The sequence below is a fragment of the Ornithorhynchus anatinus genome, chromosome 13 (genome assembly GCF_004115215.2).
Source record: "Ornithorhynchus anatinus isolate Pmale09 chromosome 13, mOrnAna1.pri.v4, whole genome shotgun sequence".
Lineage (NCBI taxonomy): Eukaryota > Metazoa > Chordata > Mammalia > Monotremata > Ornithorhynchidae > Ornithorhynchus > Ornithorhynchus anatinus.
The window spans coordinates 20,760,700-20,781,967 of NC_041740.1; the positions used below are offsets into that span (position 1 = coordinate 20,760,700).

The window sequence follows — 21,268 nt, forward strand, 5'->3', positions numbered from 1 at the left end:
TTTCATCCCCATTTTACAGAGGGCGGTTAGGTGACTCGTCCAAGGCCACACAGCAAGCGGCTGTACTCTCCCAAACGCTCGGTACAGTGCTCAGCACACGGTAGGCATTCAACGGGTGCTCGATAAACCCTACTATTACGGCTATCTTTTTTACGGTATTCGTTAAGTGCTTACAACGTGCCGGACACAAGCTAATCGGGTTGGACGCAGCCCATATCCCACATGGGATTAGAAAGCGGGATTAGAATCCAGGTCCTTCTGACTTCCAGGCTCCCTGCTCTATCCGCTAGGCCACGCTGCTTCTTTTATTACTTTCACATCCTTGTTCCTCTCCCTGTTTTGCTCTCTCTCTGGTCCTGCCCCAGCTTTCCCGGCCCCGCCCAGGCGACTTCTGGGCAGTGGCTCTTAGCCAAGCGCAGGGAAACGGTCCCAGTTTCTTACGCAGGTGGACGGATCCGCCATGATCTTGCACCACTCCACCGCTTCCACCGTACACGACCTCACCGTCTCCGTCCGGCCATGGTAATAAGCCCTCGTCGTGGCCGTCTCGTAGCAGCTCCCCGGGCTGAAAGGGAAAATGGAGACGGGAGGAGGAGCTGGGTGAGAATCCCTCATCTCTACTTGGTTTCCCCTGGCTCCGTGGACAATGTGGCAGAAACCTTCCCTGCCTAAGCTCTCCTCTTCTCCCGCTCCCTTCTGCGTCGCCCCGACTTCCTCTCTTCATTCATCCTCCCTCCCAGCCCCACGGTACATCTGCAGAGATCTGTAATTTACTTATGGATGTTAACGTCCGCCTCCCCTTTTAGAACGTGAGCTCGCTGTTGTACCGTACTCTCCCGCGCGCTGAGTACAGTGCTTGAAGGCACACGGTAAGCGGGCAATAATTACGACTGAATGAATGCACGAGTGAATGACAGAAAAAGGAAATAATCAACCTCGCTACTGCAGACCAGGCGGGTCGTGTCTCGTACCCACCCCGGCACTCAGTATAGTGCTGGGAACGTAGGAAGCGTTTAACGAATACCACGATCACCGGGTGATTTTTACCAGCTCAATATCGACTCCGGGTGATGACTGGACTGTCGTTAACATAGCTAACGGTCCCCCTGCCTTTGAGTATCAGGGGGATGGCCATAAAAAAAAAAAATGTATTTACTCGTAAAATCGTCTCCCCAGCATAATTCCCCCATCCCTCCAATTTTTGCAAGGAGCCAGCATGGCCCTGTGGATAGAGCCCGGGCCTGGGAGTCAGAAGGACCTGGGTTCTAATCCCAGCTCCGCCACTTGTCTGCTGGGTGACCTGGGGCAAGTCGCTTCACTTCTCCATGCCTCCGTTACCTCATCTGTAAAATAGGGGTTAAGACGGTGAGCCCCATGTGGGGCAGGGACTGTGTCCAACCTGATTAGTTTATATCTACCCCCGAGCTTAGAAGAGTGTTTGAAGCATAGTAAGGGCTTACCAAATACCATTATTATTATTATGTCCTGCTACCTAGGGGATTGCTTGAGATAATTAAAAAAATAACGATAATGGTGGTATTTGTTAAGGACGTACTATGTGCTAAACGACGTACTAATACAGTGCCTGGCACACAGCAAGCCCTTAACCGATACCGTTAAAAAAAGAAAAAAAGAAAGAAAAAAGGGAAAGGACCATCTTTATGTGTGGTGTGGAGTCAGGATTTGACCTTTTCAGTCACAAGGCACCAGTCAGGGGCAACTTCTTCAAGTACAAATGACAACTGTAAACCACATTAACATGACTAACTTGTCTCTTACTCCAGAGCTCATTACAGTGCCCGGTAGACAAGAAGTTCTTAACAGATACCATAAATATATATATATATATATATATAGTGTTTCCACTGGACAAAAATTTCTCCCATTTCTCCAACTAAAACATAAACGAGGATCAAAACCGCATGCGTGAAAACATCCTAGAAAAGCAGCGTGGGTCTGAGGGTAGAGCACCGACCTGGGAGTCAGAAGGACAGGGGTTCTAATCACAGCTCCACCACAGTCTGCTGTGTGACCTTGGGCAAGTCACTTAACCTCTCTGGGCCTCAGTTACTTCATCAGTCAAATGGGGATAAGAGTGGGAGCCCACGTGGGACGGGTACTGGGCTCAACCTGATTTACTTGTATCTACCGCAGCCCTTACGACAGTGCTTGGCACATATTACGCGCTCACAAGTAAAATAATAATCATAAGAATAATGTGCATAATTATGAGCCAAGCACTGTTCTAAGCACTGGGAAACTAAGCAGTTTGGGCACGGTCCTCGTCCCACACGGGGCTCACGGCCTCAATCCCCATTTTACTGATGAGGTAACTGGGGCCAAGTGTCACACGGCAGACAAGTGCTGGAGCTGAGATCAGAACCCAGGTCCTTCTGACTCCCAAGCCCATGATCTACCCACTAGGCCACGCTGCTTCTCCTTCATTCTTTCATTCATTCAGTTGTATTTATTGAGTGCTTACTGTGTGCGGAACACTGCACTAAGTGCTTGGGAGAGTACAATTCAACGCTAAACAGACATTCCCTGCCCACAACGATCTTACGGTCTAGAGGGGGAGACAGAAATAAGTGCCGGGGGGCTGGGATGCATAAAGGGAGCAAGCCGGGGTGACGCAGAAGGGAGTGGGAGAAGAGGAAAGGGGGGCTCAGTCCGGGAAGGCCTCTCGGAGGAGATGGGCCTTCAAGAAGGCTTGTAAGGAGGAGAGAGTCGTCGTCTGTCAGAATCGAGGGAGGGAGGGCGCTCCAGGACGGAGGTAGGACGTGGGCCGGGGGTCGTTGGCGAGATGGAGGCACGGCGAGAAGGTTGGCATTAGAGGAGCCGAGTGCGCGGGCTGCGCCGGAGTAGGAGAATAGCGAGGGGAGGTAGGAAGGCGGGGAGTTGGGAGGGGGCAAGGTGGTGGACTGCTTTAAAAACCAATGGTGAGGAGTATCTGTTTGAGGCGGAGGTGGATGGGCCACCGCCGGAGTTTTTTTGAGGAGTGGGGAACCGTGGCCTGAACGTTTCTGTAGAAAAATGATGCGGGCGGCAGAGTGAAGTATGGACTGGAGTGGGGAGAGACGGGAGAGCGGGAGGTCCGCGAGGAGGCTGACGCGGTCGTCAAGGCGGGGGGGGGGGATTAGCGATCGGATTAACGTGGCAGCCGTCCGGCTGGGGAGGAAAAGGTGGATTTCAGCCACGACGCGGAGGCTCGACCGACAGGATTTAGTGACGGATCGACTAGGTGGGCTGAATGCCGGAGAGGAGTCGCGGACAGCGCACGGACACGGGGCTCGCATTCTAACTAGGAGGGAGACTAGATATTCAATCCCCCTCGTGCAGATGAGGGAATTGAGGCACAGATTAGTTGAATGACTTGCCCAAGGTCACCCAGCAGAGAAGCGGCAGAGCCGGGATTAGAACCCAGGTCCTCTGACTCCCGGGCCCGGGCTCTTTCCGCTACCTCACGCTGACGCCCCGGCCTACGTGCAGAGGAGACATTTTTCTTACCGCCCATAGAGTCTATAATAAGACAGCTGGAGAGCGAGCTGGACGAAGGTGTCGGGGTGAAGCCGTTTCTTCTTCAGGAGCATTTTGCCAAAAGTAGTAAAGGCGTAGCCTACCAGCTGGATATCGGCTGCCTAATCAGGAGTAAAAGATGCCAGTGATGCTTCCAACAACTTTGCGGATAAACAGCGGTTAAATGAATCCATTTATTAAAAACGGCCACTGTATAATTCCTTACAGCAAAACCTCACCTACCACACTGTTCTCGGAAAACACTAATGAGCGGTTCATCGTGGGCAGGGACCTTGCCTACAATATATGACATAGCATATGTCTTCTACAGAGGCAGCAAGGTGCAGTGGAGTCAGAAGGTCATGGGTTCTAATCCCGGTTCCGCCACTTGTCTGCTGTTTGACCTTGGGCAAGTCACATAACTTCTCTGCGCCTCAGTGACCTCATCTGTAAAACGGCGGTTAAGACCGTGAGCCCCACGTGGGACAGGGACTGTGTCCAACCTGATCACCTTGTATAAACTCCAGTGCTTAGAATAGTGCTTGGCACATAGTAAGCGCTTAACAAATACCATAATTATTATTATTATTATTATATTGGACTCTCCTAAACACTTAGTACAGCGCTCTGCACACAGTAAGCACTCAGTAAATACCACCGATTGCCTGAAACCACAGAGAAGTTCCTGACCTAGCGGGAAATGTGGGGTTAGGATCTTGAGATTTTTATAAATGAAAATGGATTTTAAGAAAAGTCCATCTTGCTAGGCGTTGCGAGGTTTGTCTTTGGCCATTTTCTTGGCTATTTCTCTGTAGTTGCGGTGTGTGTTTCTCCCAGTAAGTCAGCTGACGCATCAGTGTGACCGCGGGCGTCTCTTAGCTGGCGTAATGATGCCAGTCTCACTTTTTCTGGGGGGTCCGAAGGCCTGGCACGTTCTTTCTTCCTTTCTTTCTCTCTCTCTCTCCCTCTCTCCTCACCTCCAGGGGAGCCACATCAGAGTGCAGAGCCCTGTACTAAGCGCTTGGGAGAGTACAACAGCAGGTCGGTAGACACATTCCCTCCCCACAACGAACTTACAGTCTATAGAACCGTTTCCTCAGCTGTAAGATGGGTATTCAACAACCGACTCTCCCTCCTGCTTAGACCGTGAGTCCCATGAGGGACAGGGGCTGTGTCCTGCCTGATTAACTTGCATCTACCCAGTGCTTTGAACGGTGCTTAACACGTAGTAAGTGCTTAACAAATACCATCAGATAAAAATCCAGCCCCTCTCGCCTCTTCCAAACACTTGCTCCCACCCTCTTCCCTTCTCTTACCTCCCTCCTCTACTTCTCGCTCTGTCCTGATCCCCTCCTTGACCTCTTCACTGCCTCTAGAAAATGGCCATTCGTCCGTAAGATGGGAATTCAAAACCCGTTCTCCCTCTAAATTAGACACGTAGAACAGCGACTGTGTCCGACCTCATAAACTTGAATGCTTCACACAGTGCTTGACACAAAGTGTGCAACAAATACCATAACGACAATTAGACGCTACGTGTCAAATGGCGTAGGCACTGTCTAATAATAATGACAATAGCCAAATTATTAGGTTCTGCTGATCACTCCCTTCAGCCTTGGCCTGACCCACACGCAGTCTCTGGTTTCCCGTTTTGCCTGGTGGACTTCTTTTTAAGTCTTCTTGGCTGGCTCTGTACACCGCCCTACCCTTAAATGTGGCTGGATCACAAAGTCTTGTTCTGGTCCCTTCATTCTTTTCGCTCTCCATTCTTCGCTCTCCTGGGGGGCTTGTTTGCCCCCCAATTTTCAGCTCCCACCTATATTTTGACGATTCCCAAACCCCGCACTCCAGGCCTGAACGCGACCATTTCCAGGACATCTCCAACTCCGGGACAACTTAAACTCCACCTGACTAGTCCTGAAATCCTCTTCCTATCTCTTCCAGCGCACTCAACAATACCATCTAACTCCATGCCAAGCACTGTCCTAAGCACTGGGGTAGATGCGAGATAATCCAATTGGACACTGTCCCTGTCCCACATGGGGATGACAGTCTAAGTAGAAGGGAGAACGGGCATTGACTCTCCACTTTACAGATGAGGAAAATGAGGCACAGGGAAGTGAAGTGACTTGTCCAAGTCACACAGCTGACACGTGGCAGAGCCGGGATTAGAACCCATGACCTTCTGACTCCCAGGCCTGTGCCCTACCCGCTAAGCCACGTTGCTTCCCTCCTCACCGATCTCCCTGCCCCGGGCTCTCCCTCCTTCAATCTCTAATGCATTCGGTGGGTCAGATCATCATCCTGAATCACGCCGTTCAGAACGTATCTCACACATGGCTTCCGGGCTCTTTCTCTAATTCCGCTCTTTCCCACAAGTCTGCTTCGTGCCCTTCGTTTCTTCGAGAAGCAGCGTGGCCTAGGGGAAAGATCCCCGGGCCTAGAAGTAAGAGGACCCGGGCTCTAATCCTGGTTCTGCCACGTGACCATGGGCGTGTTACTTCACTCCTCTGGACCTCAGTTCCCTCATCTTTAAAATGGGGATTCAGACTGTGAATCCCGTGTGGGACAGGGACTGTGTCCAACCTGACAAATTTGCATCCACCCCAGCGCTTAGTACAGTACCTGCTATTTAGTAAGTGCTTAACAAATACCATAATCGTTATTATAGTACTTAACAAACATGATAATTAATAATTAATTCCAAATAAACCTTCTAGCTGGCTCTTACCCTTGACTTCCATCTCTCCCGCCTCCCCCCTTTCGTACCCTAACACCGGATCACAGTCTCTCTCACCTTCGAGTTCTCCTAAAAGCTGTGTGACCTTGGGCAGATCACTTAACTAAAAGCCAACGCCCAAACCGCCTAACCTTCCCACCTTCCTGGTCACGCCATCCCCTCGGCCACCTTGGCACTCATGCCACTTCCCGTTCCTCAGCTGATTTAATTACTTTGGTGTTTCGTTATCTCCCTGCCCTTGTCTTCGCTCCGGATGAACATTTGCGACCTGTAAACTCGCTTCTCCGCCGTTGCCTTATGGATTCCCCAGGGCGTGGATCGAGCCTTCTACTTTGATGTATGTTCCCAACCTCCCCGGGCTGCCTCTCGTTCTCGGTAGGCGGAAAGAAAACAAACGAGCTCACCTGCTTAAAGTATTGCTGTTTAGCACCTTCGATGTCATTTAATACTCTCTGGTCCACGGTGAAAACGAGCTCTTCTGGTCGTGGTATATCTCGGGCTTTATCGGATCCCTGAGAGCAGAGAAGGCTGGTAAATATTATTTGTGCCAGATTAGAGATGTCAAATAAAGTTGAAGGGGATGCGGAGGCTCTTAGTCAAACAGACCTTCCATCTTCCTTCTGTTTCAAAAATCTTCTGATCAACGTAATGGCAGATGCTCACCATGACCATAGCGTCATAAGGAGCGTGCTAGAAGAGAAGGAAAAAAAAATGAGTACCTTTAAAAACCTCAAGGTTCACAAAACCTGCTTAGTTCCTCCTACCCCCTTCCTCTTAGCGCACTAGATTGAACCTGTTGTGGGGAAATTAGGTTTTCTATATTTGAAAGCTACAGAATGCATGCGACAAATTAATCTGCTACCGGGTGGTATGCTATCGTAACCGATATATTATAAAATAGGAAAACTCATGAGATGAAGTTTGCTCTTTCAATCTGAATGCAGAAAATGATACAACTTAGTATCACTAATAATAATAATAACGATAAAGGCATTTGTTAAGCTCTTACTATATGCCGGCACTTATTAAGTGCCAGGGTAGATACAAGATAATCAAGTTGGACACAGTCCCTGTCCCACACATGGCTCACCCTCTTTATCCCCATTTTGCAGATGAACTGAGGCACAGAAAAGTAAAGTGACTTGTCCATGGTCACACAAACAGGCACATGGCAGAGCCACCCAGGTCCTCTGACGCCCAGGCCCATGCTCTTTCCACTAGACTGCAATTCTTCCTAAGAGTTAGTTTCAACAATGGCACTATCATTATGCTGTATCTGATCGTGCTGAAATACTGAACACGCCCAAATGCACACTCTTAAATGTTAACACCAGATTTTCACTCCTTAGCACCTTGGGAAGTGTTGTTCCCTGGAGTAATTGGACAAAACTTACTGAAGTTCCCCATTAGGCAGGAAGGAAGGAAGAAAAGGAAGAGAGGAAGGAAGAAGGAAGGAAGGAGGGAAGAAAGGAAGGAAGAAAAGGGAGGGAGGAAAAGGAGGAAAGGGAGGAAGGAAGGAGGGAGGGAAGAAAGGAAGGAAGAAAAGGGAGGGAAGAAAGGAAGGAAGGAAGAAAAAGGAGGAAGGAAAAGGAGGAAAGGGAGGAAGGAAAGGGGGAAGAGGGAGAAAGGAAGGAAGGAAGGAAGGGGTAAATCTATCACTCCATGGGCTTAATGGGGAACTATCTCCCTAAGGCTTATTTTAGTCCCTTAGATAGGCCCAAAGGCTTGAAAAGGTTGCCCAAGGTCACTCCTCCAGATCCTCTGACTCCCAGGCCGCTGCTCTCTCCACTCGGGCCACGCCGCATCTCGATCGATCAGTGGTATTTATTGAGCCCTTAACTGTGGGCAGAGCACTGGGCTAAGCGCTTGGGTGAGTACAGTGCAAGAGAGTTTTAGCACACGTTCCCTGCCTATAACGAGGTTACAGTCCCTTTCCGCATCTGAGCAGCCAGCTCCCGAGAGGAATGGAGGGGAAAGGGTGACCCAGCGGCAGTGGCTGGAGCCATGGACACACACAAAGTAAGCGCTCAATAAATGCGACTGAATGAAGGTAAAGCCACAGTGGAAGTACCGAAAAGACAAGGGAGCCTGGGCGTGCAGGGCGGGAATAAGGATCAAGGAGACGGTACAAACAATAAACAGAAAGGTGTGTCCCTAGCTCTTGGCTGTGGATCTTGATACTCATCTCGAGCTCACAGTACGTACGTGAATACCCTGACAGGCGACCTTCCTCTATCCCCGATCTAATTTTACATCTGCTTTCTCCTCTGGACTGTAAGTTCCCTGTCTTCCAACTCGGCAGCACTGTATTTTTCCCAAATATTCTGTACCCAGTAAGTGCGCAGTAGACATCGCCGATTAACTGATTGATCCCTGCACATAAGAAGCTAAAGACTCCGTTTCCTTCGAAGCATGGGAGAGCCCAGATTAGTGTCCACAGTCTCGGCCCCGCCGGGAACCAGGTCCGGGTGAACCATAGGTTGGACTATTCTCCCTCACTCTATTGTGCTCTCCCAACCGCTTGGTACAGTGCTCCGCACGGAATAAACGCTCAGTCAGTACCCCTGATTTTTTTTGATGGAATTAAAGATCAATATATCGACTGTGGGCAGATCCCTGTACTTGGCGCTTAGGAGAGTAGACTACAACAGGGTTGGTAAACACGTTTCCTGCCCAAACAAGCTGACAGTCTAGAGGGACGGACAACCAAATAAATAAACGATGGACATGAGTGGTGTGAGACCGAGGGGTAAATAAAGGGTACAGATTCAAGGGTAAGGGTGACTCAGAAGAGGGAGGGAAGAAGAGGAAAGGAGGGCTTAGTCGGGGAAGGCCTCTTGAGGAGATGGGCCCTCAATCGGGCTTCGAAGGTGGGGAGACTGAGGGTCTGTTAGAGAATAAAAGGGAGGGAGTTCCAGGCCAGAGACAGGACACGGGCGAGGTGCTGGCCACGAGACAGACGAGATCAAGGTACAAAGAGTAAGCTGGCATTAGAGGAGCGAGGTGAGCGCTTTGGGTTGGGTAGAAAATAGGGAGAAGAGGGAGCAGAGCGATTGAGGGCTTTAAAGCCGACGGCGAGGGGTTTCTGTTGGATGCGGCGCCGGAAGGGCAACCCCCGGAGGGTCTTGAGAGCGTGGAGACACCCAAATGAACATCCGCTAGAAAAACGACCGGGCCAGCAGAGCCAAACACGGACTGGAGAGGGGAAAGAGGAGGCAGGGAGGTCAGCAAGGAGGCTGATGCAGCCGTCGAGGCCGGATGGGATGAGCGCTTCGATTAACGTGGTAGCCGTCCGGATGCGGGAGGGAGGGAGGATCCGAGGATGCTGTGAAAGGTGAGCCGGCAGGATCTGGCGACAGACCGAATGTGGGGGTTCGACGGAAGAGGTGAGTCGAGGAAACGGGTAAGCGCTGAACCAGTACCATTCTTTTAAAAAATAGGGCTTCCCGTTCTACTTACATCACAATTGCAGCCAAATACTCCATTGGAAAAGGAGATGAGGTTGTACGATTTGTCACCCCAGCGAACTGTCGGGTCTCCAGCGAGCACCAGCGAAAGCACCTGTGGCGGGAATAATCAGCTTTTTAAAGATAACAACAACCGGGATATTTATTAGTAATAATCACGGGAATTCTGGTATTTATTAAGTTTCGGGGCTCAAGTGAGCACCAGTGAAAGTAGCCACATTGGGAGTAATAATCTTTTTAATGACAATAATAATAACTGGGGTATTTGTCATAATCACGGTACTGGTTAATAATGATTACGGTAACTGGGATACTTGATCGGCACTTTCTATGAGCCAAGCACTGGTCTAAGCACTGGGGCAGATATAAGTTAATACAAGGTTGGACACAGTCCCTGACCCCCACGGAGCTAATACGTGCCAAGCACCGTATTAAACACCACGGTAGGTACGATACACTCGGAACAGCACCAGCAAACCTTTTGATCTGGTGGAAAGCACACAGGCCTGGGAACCAGGGGACCTGGATTCTAATCTTGAACAAGTCATTTCACTTCTCGGTGCCTCAGTTTCCTCTACTGCAAAATGAGGTTTCGGTACCTGTTCTCCCTCCTACTTAGACCGTGAGCCCCACGTGGGTCAGGGGTTGTCCCCGATCTGATTAACTTCGCTGGACAGCAGCGCTCAGGACGGTGCTTGGCACGTAGTAAGCGTTTAACAAATATCATAAAATAAGCAAACCAAAAAACCCACTGATCGGGAGACATGCAGGTTTGCCCTGAAGTTTATTGCCCCGTGAGCCTCCCGCACTACGGTATTCGATCATTTTGGACGGAGGTCTGCAAAGGTAACAGAATTCATTGACGGTTTTCACCTCGGTATCCCCGATGAAAACCTTCGGCTGTCTGTCGAGTTCCTCTTCGGATTTCTAACCTTACGATTCTGCAAAGCAGTTCTCATCAGTTTACACACTGTCTTGAATCTGGGCTTTCAATGTGGAGTTACCGATAATTACGGTATTTGTTAAGCACTCACACGGCGCCAGGCACTACACGAAGCGCTGGGGTGGATACAGGCAAATCAGGTTGGGCCCGGTCCCCGTCCCATATGGGACTCACAGTCTTCATCCCCATTTTACGGAGGTAACTGAGGCCCAGGGAAATGAAATGACTTGCCCAAGGTGACAGAGCAGGCAAGTGGCCGAGCCGGGATCAGAACCCAGGTCCTTCTGACTCCCAGGCCCATGGCTCTATCCACTAGGCTACGCTGCATCTCAGTGTAGAGGGTTCCCAGAGCAGAGAAAGAGGGGGGAAATCCAGGAAGCAGCAGCCTGGAGGGCAGAAGAGTCACGAAAGGCAGTGGAAAAGACACAAACATCTCCTTCGGTCACCCCAGAAACCTGAGGTGGGGAAACATCACGCCCTCCAGACCGTAAACTCGCTGTGGGCAGGGAATCTCATCTGCCAACTCTGTCCTGTACTCCCCCAAGCGCTTAGCACAGTCTTCCGCACATAGAAAACGCTCAACGAACGCCGTGAACCTCTCCCGACATCGCAAACCGAAGCTCAGACAGCGAGAGAACAGCGTGTTCCCTTTAAGGAGTCAAACAGTGATGTGCAAGTCATCTCTCTTCAGGGAGAGTCTGAGGACAAAAAAACATGCCCGATTTTGAATCTGTACAGAAAGAGGGGGAGGAATCTTTGTTCGAGCTCCTGGAGAAAGATACGGGTGACAACCAAGTGAAGAATGGAATTACCTCAGAATAATCCTCAGGGGTCACTTGGGGGCTAGCATCGTCTAAGGAGTAGACCAGCAGGCTGCTCTGAATCTTTTCCAGCAGAGTTAAATTCTTCTGATCCAGACCGATCAGGTAGTCCCGTGCCTGGAAGACAGGGTGCCACAGACGCAACGGATCGGAACCAAACCAGACAACCCAAGACGTTTCTCCGTTCCGCCACGGGGAAGCTTCCCTTCATCCTCGACCCGTTTCTGACTAAATCACTCCTCCTCGCCATCACTGAAAACTGGCTCTCCCCACACGCCACGGTCTCCCCTGCTGCTCTCCCCGGGGGGGGGGTGGCATCTTCTCCCGCTCCCCCAGACTCACTGGGAAAGGAGGCGGCTTCCTTCTCACACCTCCATTCCACCTCCTCCATACCTTCCTCTCCCTTCCTTTGAAGCCCATATCATCGGCCTCTACCATCCATTCCAGAGTCTAGCAACGGTCATCTACCGTCCCCGAGGTCCACCTCCAATTTCTTTAACCATTTTGCTCCCATTCTCACATTCCTTCTCTCTTTCTCCATGCCTACACTGATCCTCGGGGACTTGAATATCCACAGAGATGTTCCCCATGACCCTTCCGCCGCCCGCCTTCTATCACTCGCCGACTCCGTTGCCCTCCTTCTCCACCCCACCTCGCCCACTCACCAACTTGGACACAGACTCGACCTCATCATCTCTAGCCACTGCTCAATCTCTACCCTCACTAACTCCGAAATCCCTCTATCCGACCACAGCCTCTTCACTCGCCTCCTCTCCCACACATTTCCTCCCTGTAAATCTGTACCCTTCCCCCATTTTTAGACCCCATCCAATTTTCTCAACTCATCACGCCTTACTTAGCCTCCATACCCAAACTCCCTTCCCTCGATGACCAGGTCGGCGCTCTCGACTCCTCCCAAGCATTTAGTAAGCGCACGGTAAGCCCTCAATAAACACAGTCGAATTAAGGAATGAATGAAAGACGTCTCAGTTCACGAAATGCTCATTCTGACCTCTGCCCAACGTGTCCGGGCTTCAGTGGTTAATGCGGCGACTCCAGGGCCGTCAGCCTCTCTGCAGCATGTCGTTTGGATGTAGGTAAGTTGCCTTTAGGTGTTAAAAAGAGATTAAAGCATTAAGAACACACACGAGACCCTTTCACCTGCTAATTCATTTTCTCCAAGAAACAGCAAGGGGAGGAGTGGTTTGCATAAGCGCTTTTTTTTTTTTTGGTTCCTTCTCACTTGAGAACGATGAACTATTCTAGCTAATAACATTTATGACAAAACTGACTAGGTCTTAATTGAGCAGATCAAGATTCATTCCTTTTTTGCGGCAAACGATGCCTGTGCCCAAGGAATGGTTTGTATGAGTGGTTTTTCTTTTGTTTTGTTTTAGTTCCCTCTTACTTGAGAACAGGAACAATGAATAATATCTAGGATGAAACTGACTGGATCTTGACTGAGCAGATCGAGATTTGTTCGTTTTTGTGGCTGACATAATTTATACTCTGCAAACAGTATATATTTCATGTTTGAGATGGACATTTTCTAGGGAAGAGTTAATGAAGAATTATTCTCCCATAAATACATTTCTTTCACAGATACCGTACTGATACTTTATCCGACCTGTCCATTCGTACTGGCTTTAAAAACATATGCGTCTTTCTGAGGAAACTGATTTATTCTAAGCCAGAATAGCATTCCCAAAAGCTTCTTGACTGAATAATGGAAATGTAGTGAAATGTTTAAAATGTACGGCTTATACTTGGTCTCCTCTTCAAAACCCCCATCTCTGACAGCTAAGGCACTAAACATTTCTCACAGATGACAACTCAGTCCTCGTCGTTCTTCAGATTTACCCCGTGTAACTTGAAAATGGAATGGGTAACTCAACCCTCCGAATACTGCACCGAGACGGTACCTCTCAACGAGAGTTGTGAAACTCCTAAAGCTTCAAACCTGCTTTCTACCCATACCCGATACACCAAGGAATGACGGTCTGGGATTCCATCTCCGAGGAAGGGGTCTGGCAATACAAAGAGGGCTAGTGTGGACAAAATATCATCTGCCATTTAATATGGCAGAAAACTGTCGGAAGCCCATCTAACCCAAAACAAGAAATTGAGACGGGTTCCAATTGCAGGACTATCCCGCTTTCCCTTTAAATTAAAAGCGGCACAGAGGTGGCCCAAGGCAATTTAATCTATTTTGAAGAACAATCAAGGACATGACAGAGGACCCATATGTAGCCAAAACTTTTTAAAAGGCCTGGGGCAGGTTTGGCCCGTAGAATCCTACTTTATGAGCCAAACGCACACACAAGCCAATGTTTTTCCACAATCGGATGCCCTGAGGCCTTTAAAAACCTATTACTTTTCTCAGTTCCGACTGTAGTTATTCAGTCTCTCATCTGCATTCCATTCCCACTGTTTTCTTCTCTTTAGAGTCCAGAGATTTTTTTTTTTTTTTAAAAGGAGGCTTTCCCAAATGCACGCTCCATTTCCTAGCCTTTAAAAAAGAAATCACAGAGGGTGTTCATCCCAAATTTAAGTTTTTCTTTGATTTTGCCAGAACTCCTGTTCCTCTCAGATCACTGGTCACTCGGTACCAAGAATCCCTAGGGCCTACTGCCAAATCGAAATAAATACGTACGGGTACGCAAACAGCCAATTTCAACTGGAGGCCTTTGGGGGTCTAATTCCCACCTGCTTCCTGTTTCCTAGCGCTCAGTCCTACTATTAACTCCTCCTTTCCCATCCAAGCGATGCAAGGATCAGAGGCTACGGATCCTCTCAAAAGCAAGCCCAAAACTCTAGGAAAATGCTACGCCCTGGGGAGGGCCCTGGGGAGGCTCGAGAATCGCAAAGAGTGTGAAAACCTGAGAAGCTCTGGAGGGGTCAGCATACCACCGTCATGCATGACATCAAAGACAAAAACACGACCTCGACACAGCACTGCTATGTGAATTGGGGTGACTCCCTCACTCTCTGAAATGAGCAGAGAAAGTTTGACATGAGTAAATCCACAGGCTCCCACATGCTAGCCATTCAATGGTCCAAGATCGCACATGAAAAGAGAAAACCAAAACAAAAAATTAGAAAAACACAGACCCGCAAATGCATAAAAAAGTAACCAGGAACATTCAGGTAATTCCCCATTCAGACACCAAATTTGCACCTGGCTTCCAGGGGAATTTCAAATCGGGGTAAAGGTGTTTCGGGGTTGGGCTTCTGGCTGGTTTTAAATCCACAAGGCGGTGGAAGAGGAACGTGGAAGAATCCAGCCCTTCGGCAATTTGGGGTTGGGGAGCAGGGGGGGGATTTCCCATCCCTCCCTTTCTCATTCGCAGACGTGTCTCAGACACGATTAATCAGTCAGTGGTACTTGAGTGCTAACTGTGTGCACCTGGGACAGTCCAATCTACTCTCTAAACTGTAAGCTCTGGGGCAAGGAACTTGTCTACCAACTCCGCTGTGCTGTATACTCTGCTCCTAGTAAGCGCTCATTAAATACGATTGATCGGCGGTCGACTGTACAGTAAAATTGGTAGACACGTTCCCAGCTCACAGCGAGCTTACAGTCCGGAGGGGGAGAGGGAGTTTAGGGAGGAGAAAAAGATCAGCACGGACGTTCGCCACAACTAAACTACTAGAAGGATGTCCGGTTTCCTAGCAAAGTATAAAGAGAAACGTGAGTCGCCGATGAAAGGGTCGGAACTCGAATGTTACGTTTTTTTAAACTGATAATAGGAATGTGCCTGGGACCGGGTGAATGGGGCCTCTGAGGTCATGACCCCTGCCCCCTTGACCCTGGTGGAGCTGCAGGGGCAGAGGGTGGAGGGTTAAAGGAGTGAGTCCTTAGACTGAGAGCCCGTTGTCGGGTAGGGATTGTCTCTATCTGTTGCCGAATTGTACTTTCCAAGCGCTTAGTACAGTGCTCTGCACACAGTAAGTGCTCAATAGATACGATTGAATGAATGAATGAATGAATGAACCTTGCCTCCAAAGAGGGGAAGGAGGAGGAAGGTTCACTGTTCTGCTCTGAGCAATTCTGCCAAGCCGCATTTCATCTCAGTGTCTGCCACTAAACCGTTTCACTGTTTGTCTTTCCCGATAGTGATCCATCAGTCAGAGGTGTTTACGGAGCACTTCCTTAGAGCAATAGACCTGGGAAGGACAACAGAATCACAAGAGGGTCTTACGCTCTAACGGGGGAGCCGGCCTAGCAGAAGGAGCCCAGGTCTGGAAGTCGAAAGGACCCGGGTTCTAATCCCGGCTCTGCCACTCGTCTGCTTTGTGACCTCGGGCAAGTGGCTTCACCTCTCTGGGCCTCAGTGTCCTCATCTGTAAACTGGGGATGAAGACCGTGAGCTCCACCTTGGACCCGGACTGCGTCCGACCTAATTAACTTGTATCCACACTGTAAGCAGTTCCAGGCTTACGCTGCCTGGCACGGAGTAAGCGGTTAACAAATACCATTTAATAAAAAGAATTCAGACGCGGGGGATCGGAATAAACACATCTGAACACTCAGATGACTACACATGCTTAGGTACTTAAGTGCTGAAGGACCATAAATAAATACCTCAGGGCTAGAGACGGCCAAAGAGTTGAGAGGTACACATAAGAGGTACAGATAATTAGCTGGGGAAGACTGTCGGGGAAAGTGGGATTTTAGGGGGATTCTGAAAACGGGGAGGGCTGAGATGTGGTGGATTTGGGGGGGAAGGGAGTTGCAGCCCCCGGAGGCTACACCCGCAAGGATTAGGAGTGAAGAGCGCGAGCAGGGGCGAATTAGTAGAGCGCCTCAAAGTCAACGCTACTGATAAACAGCAGCAGCACCGGGACATTTTTTTTAACGGCATCTGTTAAGCGCTTACTGTGCGTCAAGCACTCTCCTGAGCGCTGGGGTAGATACACGGTGGACGCGACCTCTGACCCAGAGTCTTCGGTTGATGGGAGGGAAACGATAAACCCCTGGACCAGGTTTTATTCACTTTTCTACGTCATTCTCTAGGCCTACAACACCGTTACCTATTCTGAGGCTCCTTTCCGGGAGAACTGATCGGTCTCCCTGGTCAAAAGCTCTCAGAACAGTGCTTTGCACGTAGCAAGCGCTCGATAAATACAACTGAGTGAACGAAGGTGATCCCAGTGGCCATCCAGGGCTATTATACAGGTATATTGATGGAATCGATCAATCAATGGTATTTATTGAGCGCTTACGGTGTGCAGATTACTGTACTAAGTGCTTGGGAGAGTACAGTAGAGTCTGTAGACGCGGTTCCTGCCCACGGTGGGAAGCAGCGTGGCCCAGTGGAGTCAGAGGACCTGGGTTCTAACCGCGGCTCCACCAACTGCCTGCCGTGTGACCTTGGGCACCTCACTTAACTTCTCGGTGTCTCCGTTGCCTCATCTGTAAAACGGGGATCGAATACCCGTCCGCCCTCTTATTTAGACCGTGAGCCCAGGCGGGGACCGTGTCCCACCCGGTCGACTCGTATCTACCCCCGTGCTTAGAACAGTGCTTGACACACCGTAAGTGCTTAACAAATGCCGTTTAAAGAAGAAAAAAGCTTACGGACCATTTAAATATCCCGCCTGTTGTTTTATATTTCTCCCTAAAACCATTTAAACCTGCGCTCAAGGGAAACTCCCCACTTTAGCGGCCGCTGTCGCCCTACTTGTGACTCTGGCGCTTAGCACAGTGCGCTGCACACAGTAAGCGTTCCATCAATACGATCGAAAGAAGGAATAAACGGGAAGGTCTCCCTTCGTGAACGAGCAGCTCTGGAGCTGATTTCCCGACATCTCGCACGCCCTGTCGGGTGATCCCGATTAGACCGTGAACCCGTCAACGGGCAGGGACTGTCTCTCTCTCTGTTGCCGACCTGTCCATTCCAAGCGCTCAGTACAGTGCTCTGAACACAGTAAGCGCTCAATAAATACTACTGAATGAATGAATGACAGGAGGTGACACGAAGAGGGAGAGAGCCCCGCGGAGCCCGGGGCTTCTTGGGAACAGGGCCATGGGAAGCAGCGTGGCTCAGTGGAAAGAGCCGGGCTTCGGAGTCGGAGGTCATGAGTTCGACTCCCGGCTCTGCCACTCGTCAGCTGTGTGACTGCGGGCGAGTCGCTTCACTTCTCTGTGCCTCAGTTACCTCATCTGGGGATTAAGATGTGAGCCTCACGTGGGACGACCTGATGACCCTGTATCTACCCCAGCGCTTAGAGCAGTGCTCTGCACACAGTAAGCGCTTAACAAATACCAACATTATTATCTTCCTCTCCTCGCTCCAGGACAAGAGGCGCAGCCCGGTACCAAGTGATCAAAAACTAGATAGGGCCCTTCCTCACCCACCTCTTCCTGACGGGACTATAATGGAACCGGTTCTTGGCGTTGGAAGAGGAGGCTTCTGATGGGGAGATCTTATCAGCGCAAACAGGCTTAACTGAAAAGACAGGCTGGAGCCAACAACCATCTCGCGGCAAGTCCTCTGCAGCGCTGACACCTGCTCTTTTGCCACTGAGGAGAGCAAACTGTAGCCAGCCCCGACCGGTCTATCCGCTGCTGTGGCTTTTCTTCCCACGGTCCACTGCTCTGCTGCACGTTTGGGGCTGGGTCTTTATTAACGATGATGATGATGATGATGATGGTATTTGTGAATCGCTCACTATGTGCCGGGCCCCGTACTAAGCGCTGGGGTGGATACCAGCAAAGCGGGTGGGACACAGTCTCCGCCCCACCTGGAGCTCATAGTCTTAATCCCCATTTTCCAGATGAGGCCCGGAGGAGCGAAGGGACTTGCCCAAGGTCACCCGGCGGCCGGGCGGCGGAGCCGGGATCGGAACCCGTGACCTCCCGACTCCCAGGCCCGGGCTCTAACCGCCGAGCCACGCTGCTTCGCTTGAAATCAACTGTTGGGCCCTCTCGGCTTGTGGCAGCCCCCTTCTAACTACCGGCTTCAACTGGGAAAGGGGTTGGGGGAATCTTCAGGGCGAGAGAAAAAGCAGGATTTCTGTTGTACTCTCCCCACCCTCTGATACACGCAGAAAGGGTTCAGTAAATACTGCAGTTGGTGCCTGAAGGCCTATGTTTGCTTTCTGCCCTGCATGACTCCCACTCTTCTCATCTCTAGTCCTGTGTGTCTCCCGGGCCTTTAAGGCTTTTCACTCCTGAGGCCTCCTCCAGCCGGGCCTCCTCACTTGATCGCTTCCTCATCACTTGGAAGAAAAACTGGGGAAGAGGAAAAGGGAGGACCCGCCAAGACAAAAAACAAGCGAGACACCACAGAGGTAAGAGAAATGGTGAATCTGAGAGCTGAGCTATTTTTCTCCTTCAGAAACGGGAGATTTTAGGGGATTATTTTTAAACTAGGGGCCTCCTCCTCATTCGGGAGCAATTTGGTAACCTCTGTTCTTCCTTTAAAAAGAGAGGGTCAGGTGTACGTTTCCTTACCCGTCCGGAAATAGTTGACGACTGAATCCCTAGTAACTCCTGGAACCTTGCAGGTAGAGAACAGCATTCGGAACTGATTCATGTCTAGAGGAACGTTTCCAACTTTATGAACGGCCAGCTTTTCTCTAAAAACAAAAAATGTTTGCAGGAAATTGAGTGGCGGCTCAGAATTCAACACCGAACAACCACACGACTGGGCTCCATCCCCACTGCGGGAAATACAATTTACTAGACCCCAGTAAATCTATGCCGATGCCACCTAGGTTTTGAGATATAACAGTAACAATAATAACTGAGGTATCTGTTAAGCGCTTACTCTGTGCCGAGCACTGAACTGAGCGCTGGGGTAGAATCTCTTAACTTCTCTGAGCCTCAGTTCCCTCATCTATAAAATGGGGATTAAGACTGTGAGCCCCATGTGGGACAACCTGATTAGCTCATATCTACCCCACTGGAGTGCCCGCACGTAGTCAGCGCTTAACAAATACCGTAAAAAAAAATGAGTCTTACTTTTTTATTAATTGCCAGTAGTTCAGGTTATACCAGAGAGATAGACATCCTCTTTCTAACTGCGTGCCTGGTTTTGGAGGCCAATAGTGTTCGACGTGGGCCGCGGGGCCGGCGAAATTCACATTCAGCTGCGACGGTATGCGAACATCCAAATAAGCCACGTTCAACCACCACTCTTCCAGCTGGAAGAGATCGAGAGTAGAATCACAACGAGTTTCCGAAAAGGTGAAACCACTTAACTGCAGGCTGATTAAAGGGGCGGTTAGTATTTCCTACTAACAATTTAACCTCCTGAAAATTTCTGGTTGCGCCTAAGGAAGACTTAGAAGATTGCGCGTGCTCCAGAGAGTAGTTAAAAATACTCTTTTGATGAACTGCACTGCACACAGTAAGCACTCAATAAATACGACCGAATGAGTGGATGAACTGGTTCATCCGTCTGGTTTCTGTTCCAGACTGTAAAAACGTCCGCAACATAAAAAGGAATCGTGCATGGCTGTCACCTAATGAGGTGAAATGAAGTAATGTAGAAGAAAATATGCATTCGGATTGCTTTTTAGCTGGCAATCTCACTGTTCCTCTTCAGACCGGGGCGGAGAAGGGGTGCGTGACAGAGGAGGGGACGTGGAAGGAGAAAGCAGCAAGACAGGTGGAGAGAGAAAGAAAGAGAGATGAATATCCCTTGGTACAGGAGAGAGTAAGACTGAGAGGGGGAACATGAAAGTGGAAGGAGAGAGAAAGTATGACAAAGGGAGGGAGGGGAAAGAGAAAGAGAGGGGAGCATTCCCCTATGTGCAGGAGAGGAAGAAAGGGAAAAAATGAGAGGCCCGGTAATTTTCATGGGTTTTAGACAGACGGTGAGCATCCAATACATATCTATCTAGTGAAAATGATGAAAAGTCTTGTTTCTCGAACTGTTTTAACTACTAAATCGTAAGTATCAAAAAAACTTTTCAGAGAAACAGGCATTTTCTGCTAGAGGGGCTTCTTCAGTGTTCAGTGCTTCGGTCTCTGGTGAGTTGTCTTCCCTTACAACCGCAGCTGCTAGAATTTCCTGCTCACACATGTCGATCCAATTAAAAGCTCCGCGGGTGTTCCGGGGACATGTTATTTTCAGACTGTAAATTGAGTCCTCAAAGATAGAAGATAAAGCAAAAGTCCTCAATCGGTCGACGGTATTTATTTATTGCGATTGTTCTCGTCTGTCCGTCTCCCCCGATTAGACCGTAAGCCCGTCGGAGGGCAGGGACTGTCTCTATCTGTTACAGATTTGTACATTCCAAGCGCTTAGTACAGTGCTCTGCACATAGTAAGCGCTCAATAAATACTATCGAATGAATGAATGAATGAATTTGAGCCTCAATGTCTACAAAGCTTGTGCCGGTCAAGCATGATACTGAATCGGGAAGACAGAGAATTAAGAAGTGTGGTTACTGAAGAGCTCGGCTCGATGTCTACCGTGTCCCGAAATGACCCGACGGCTCGGTTTATACCCACGTGGGCTGCAAATGTCTCCCTACGAGAAGGGGAGCGGGTCGACGTCTCCCGCCAGAGTAAGCCTTGTGGCTCGCTGACGACCTAGGCGGCGACCGGCTGGTAGAGCGGAGGCTCTGGGGAAACCTGAAGCCGGGGGGAGGAAGTCGCCGGTTTGGCTACCTCCTTCTTACCCCCTCCTGTCCACTGTCGCCATCAGAGGCCCGAGCTTCTACCTCAACGAGAACCTCTCATCTCTCTCCTCCCCCTCGGCCCTCTCAGGTTGCTCTCACCTCAGCGGCGAAGCCCCCCAAGATGGAGGGATTTCTCCACTCTCTC

General features: G+C 49.8%; 1 protein-coding gene across 6 annotated transcripts in view; it reads right to left on the reverse strand.

Annotated features, from left to right (window-relative positions):
- LOC100077745 (glycylpeptide N-tetradecanoyltransferase 2) overlaps window positions 1-21,268 on the reverse strand; it is a 78,792-nt gene that overhangs the window by 7,403 nt on the left and 50,121 nt on the right. For all 6 annotated transcript variants that reach the window (XM_029077473.2, XM_029077471.2, XM_029077470.2 and 3 more), the window contains 10 exons: window positions 19,457-19,638; window positions 18,947-19,071; window positions 14,367-14,475; window positions 12,500-12,593; window positions 11,479-11,604; window positions 9,716-9,817; window positions 6,863-6,946; window positions 6,661-6,768; window positions 3,508-3,638; window positions 442-565 (listed from right to left, as the gene is read on the reverse strand). In XM_029077473.2, coding sequence (XP_028933306.1) covers window positions 442-565; window positions 3,508-3,638; window positions 6,661-6,768; window positions 6,863-6,946; window positions 9,716-9,817; window positions 11,479-11,604; window positions 12,500-12,593; window positions 14,367-14,475; window positions 18,947-19,071; window positions 19,457-19,638 — 1,185 coding nt within the window. The remainder of the gene's footprint in view (window positions 1-441; window positions 566-3,507; window positions 3,639-6,660; window positions 6,769-6,862; window positions 6,947-9,715; window positions 9,818-11,478; window positions 11,605-12,499; window positions 12,594-14,366; window positions 14,476-18,946; window positions 19,072-19,456; window positions 19,639-21,268) is intronic.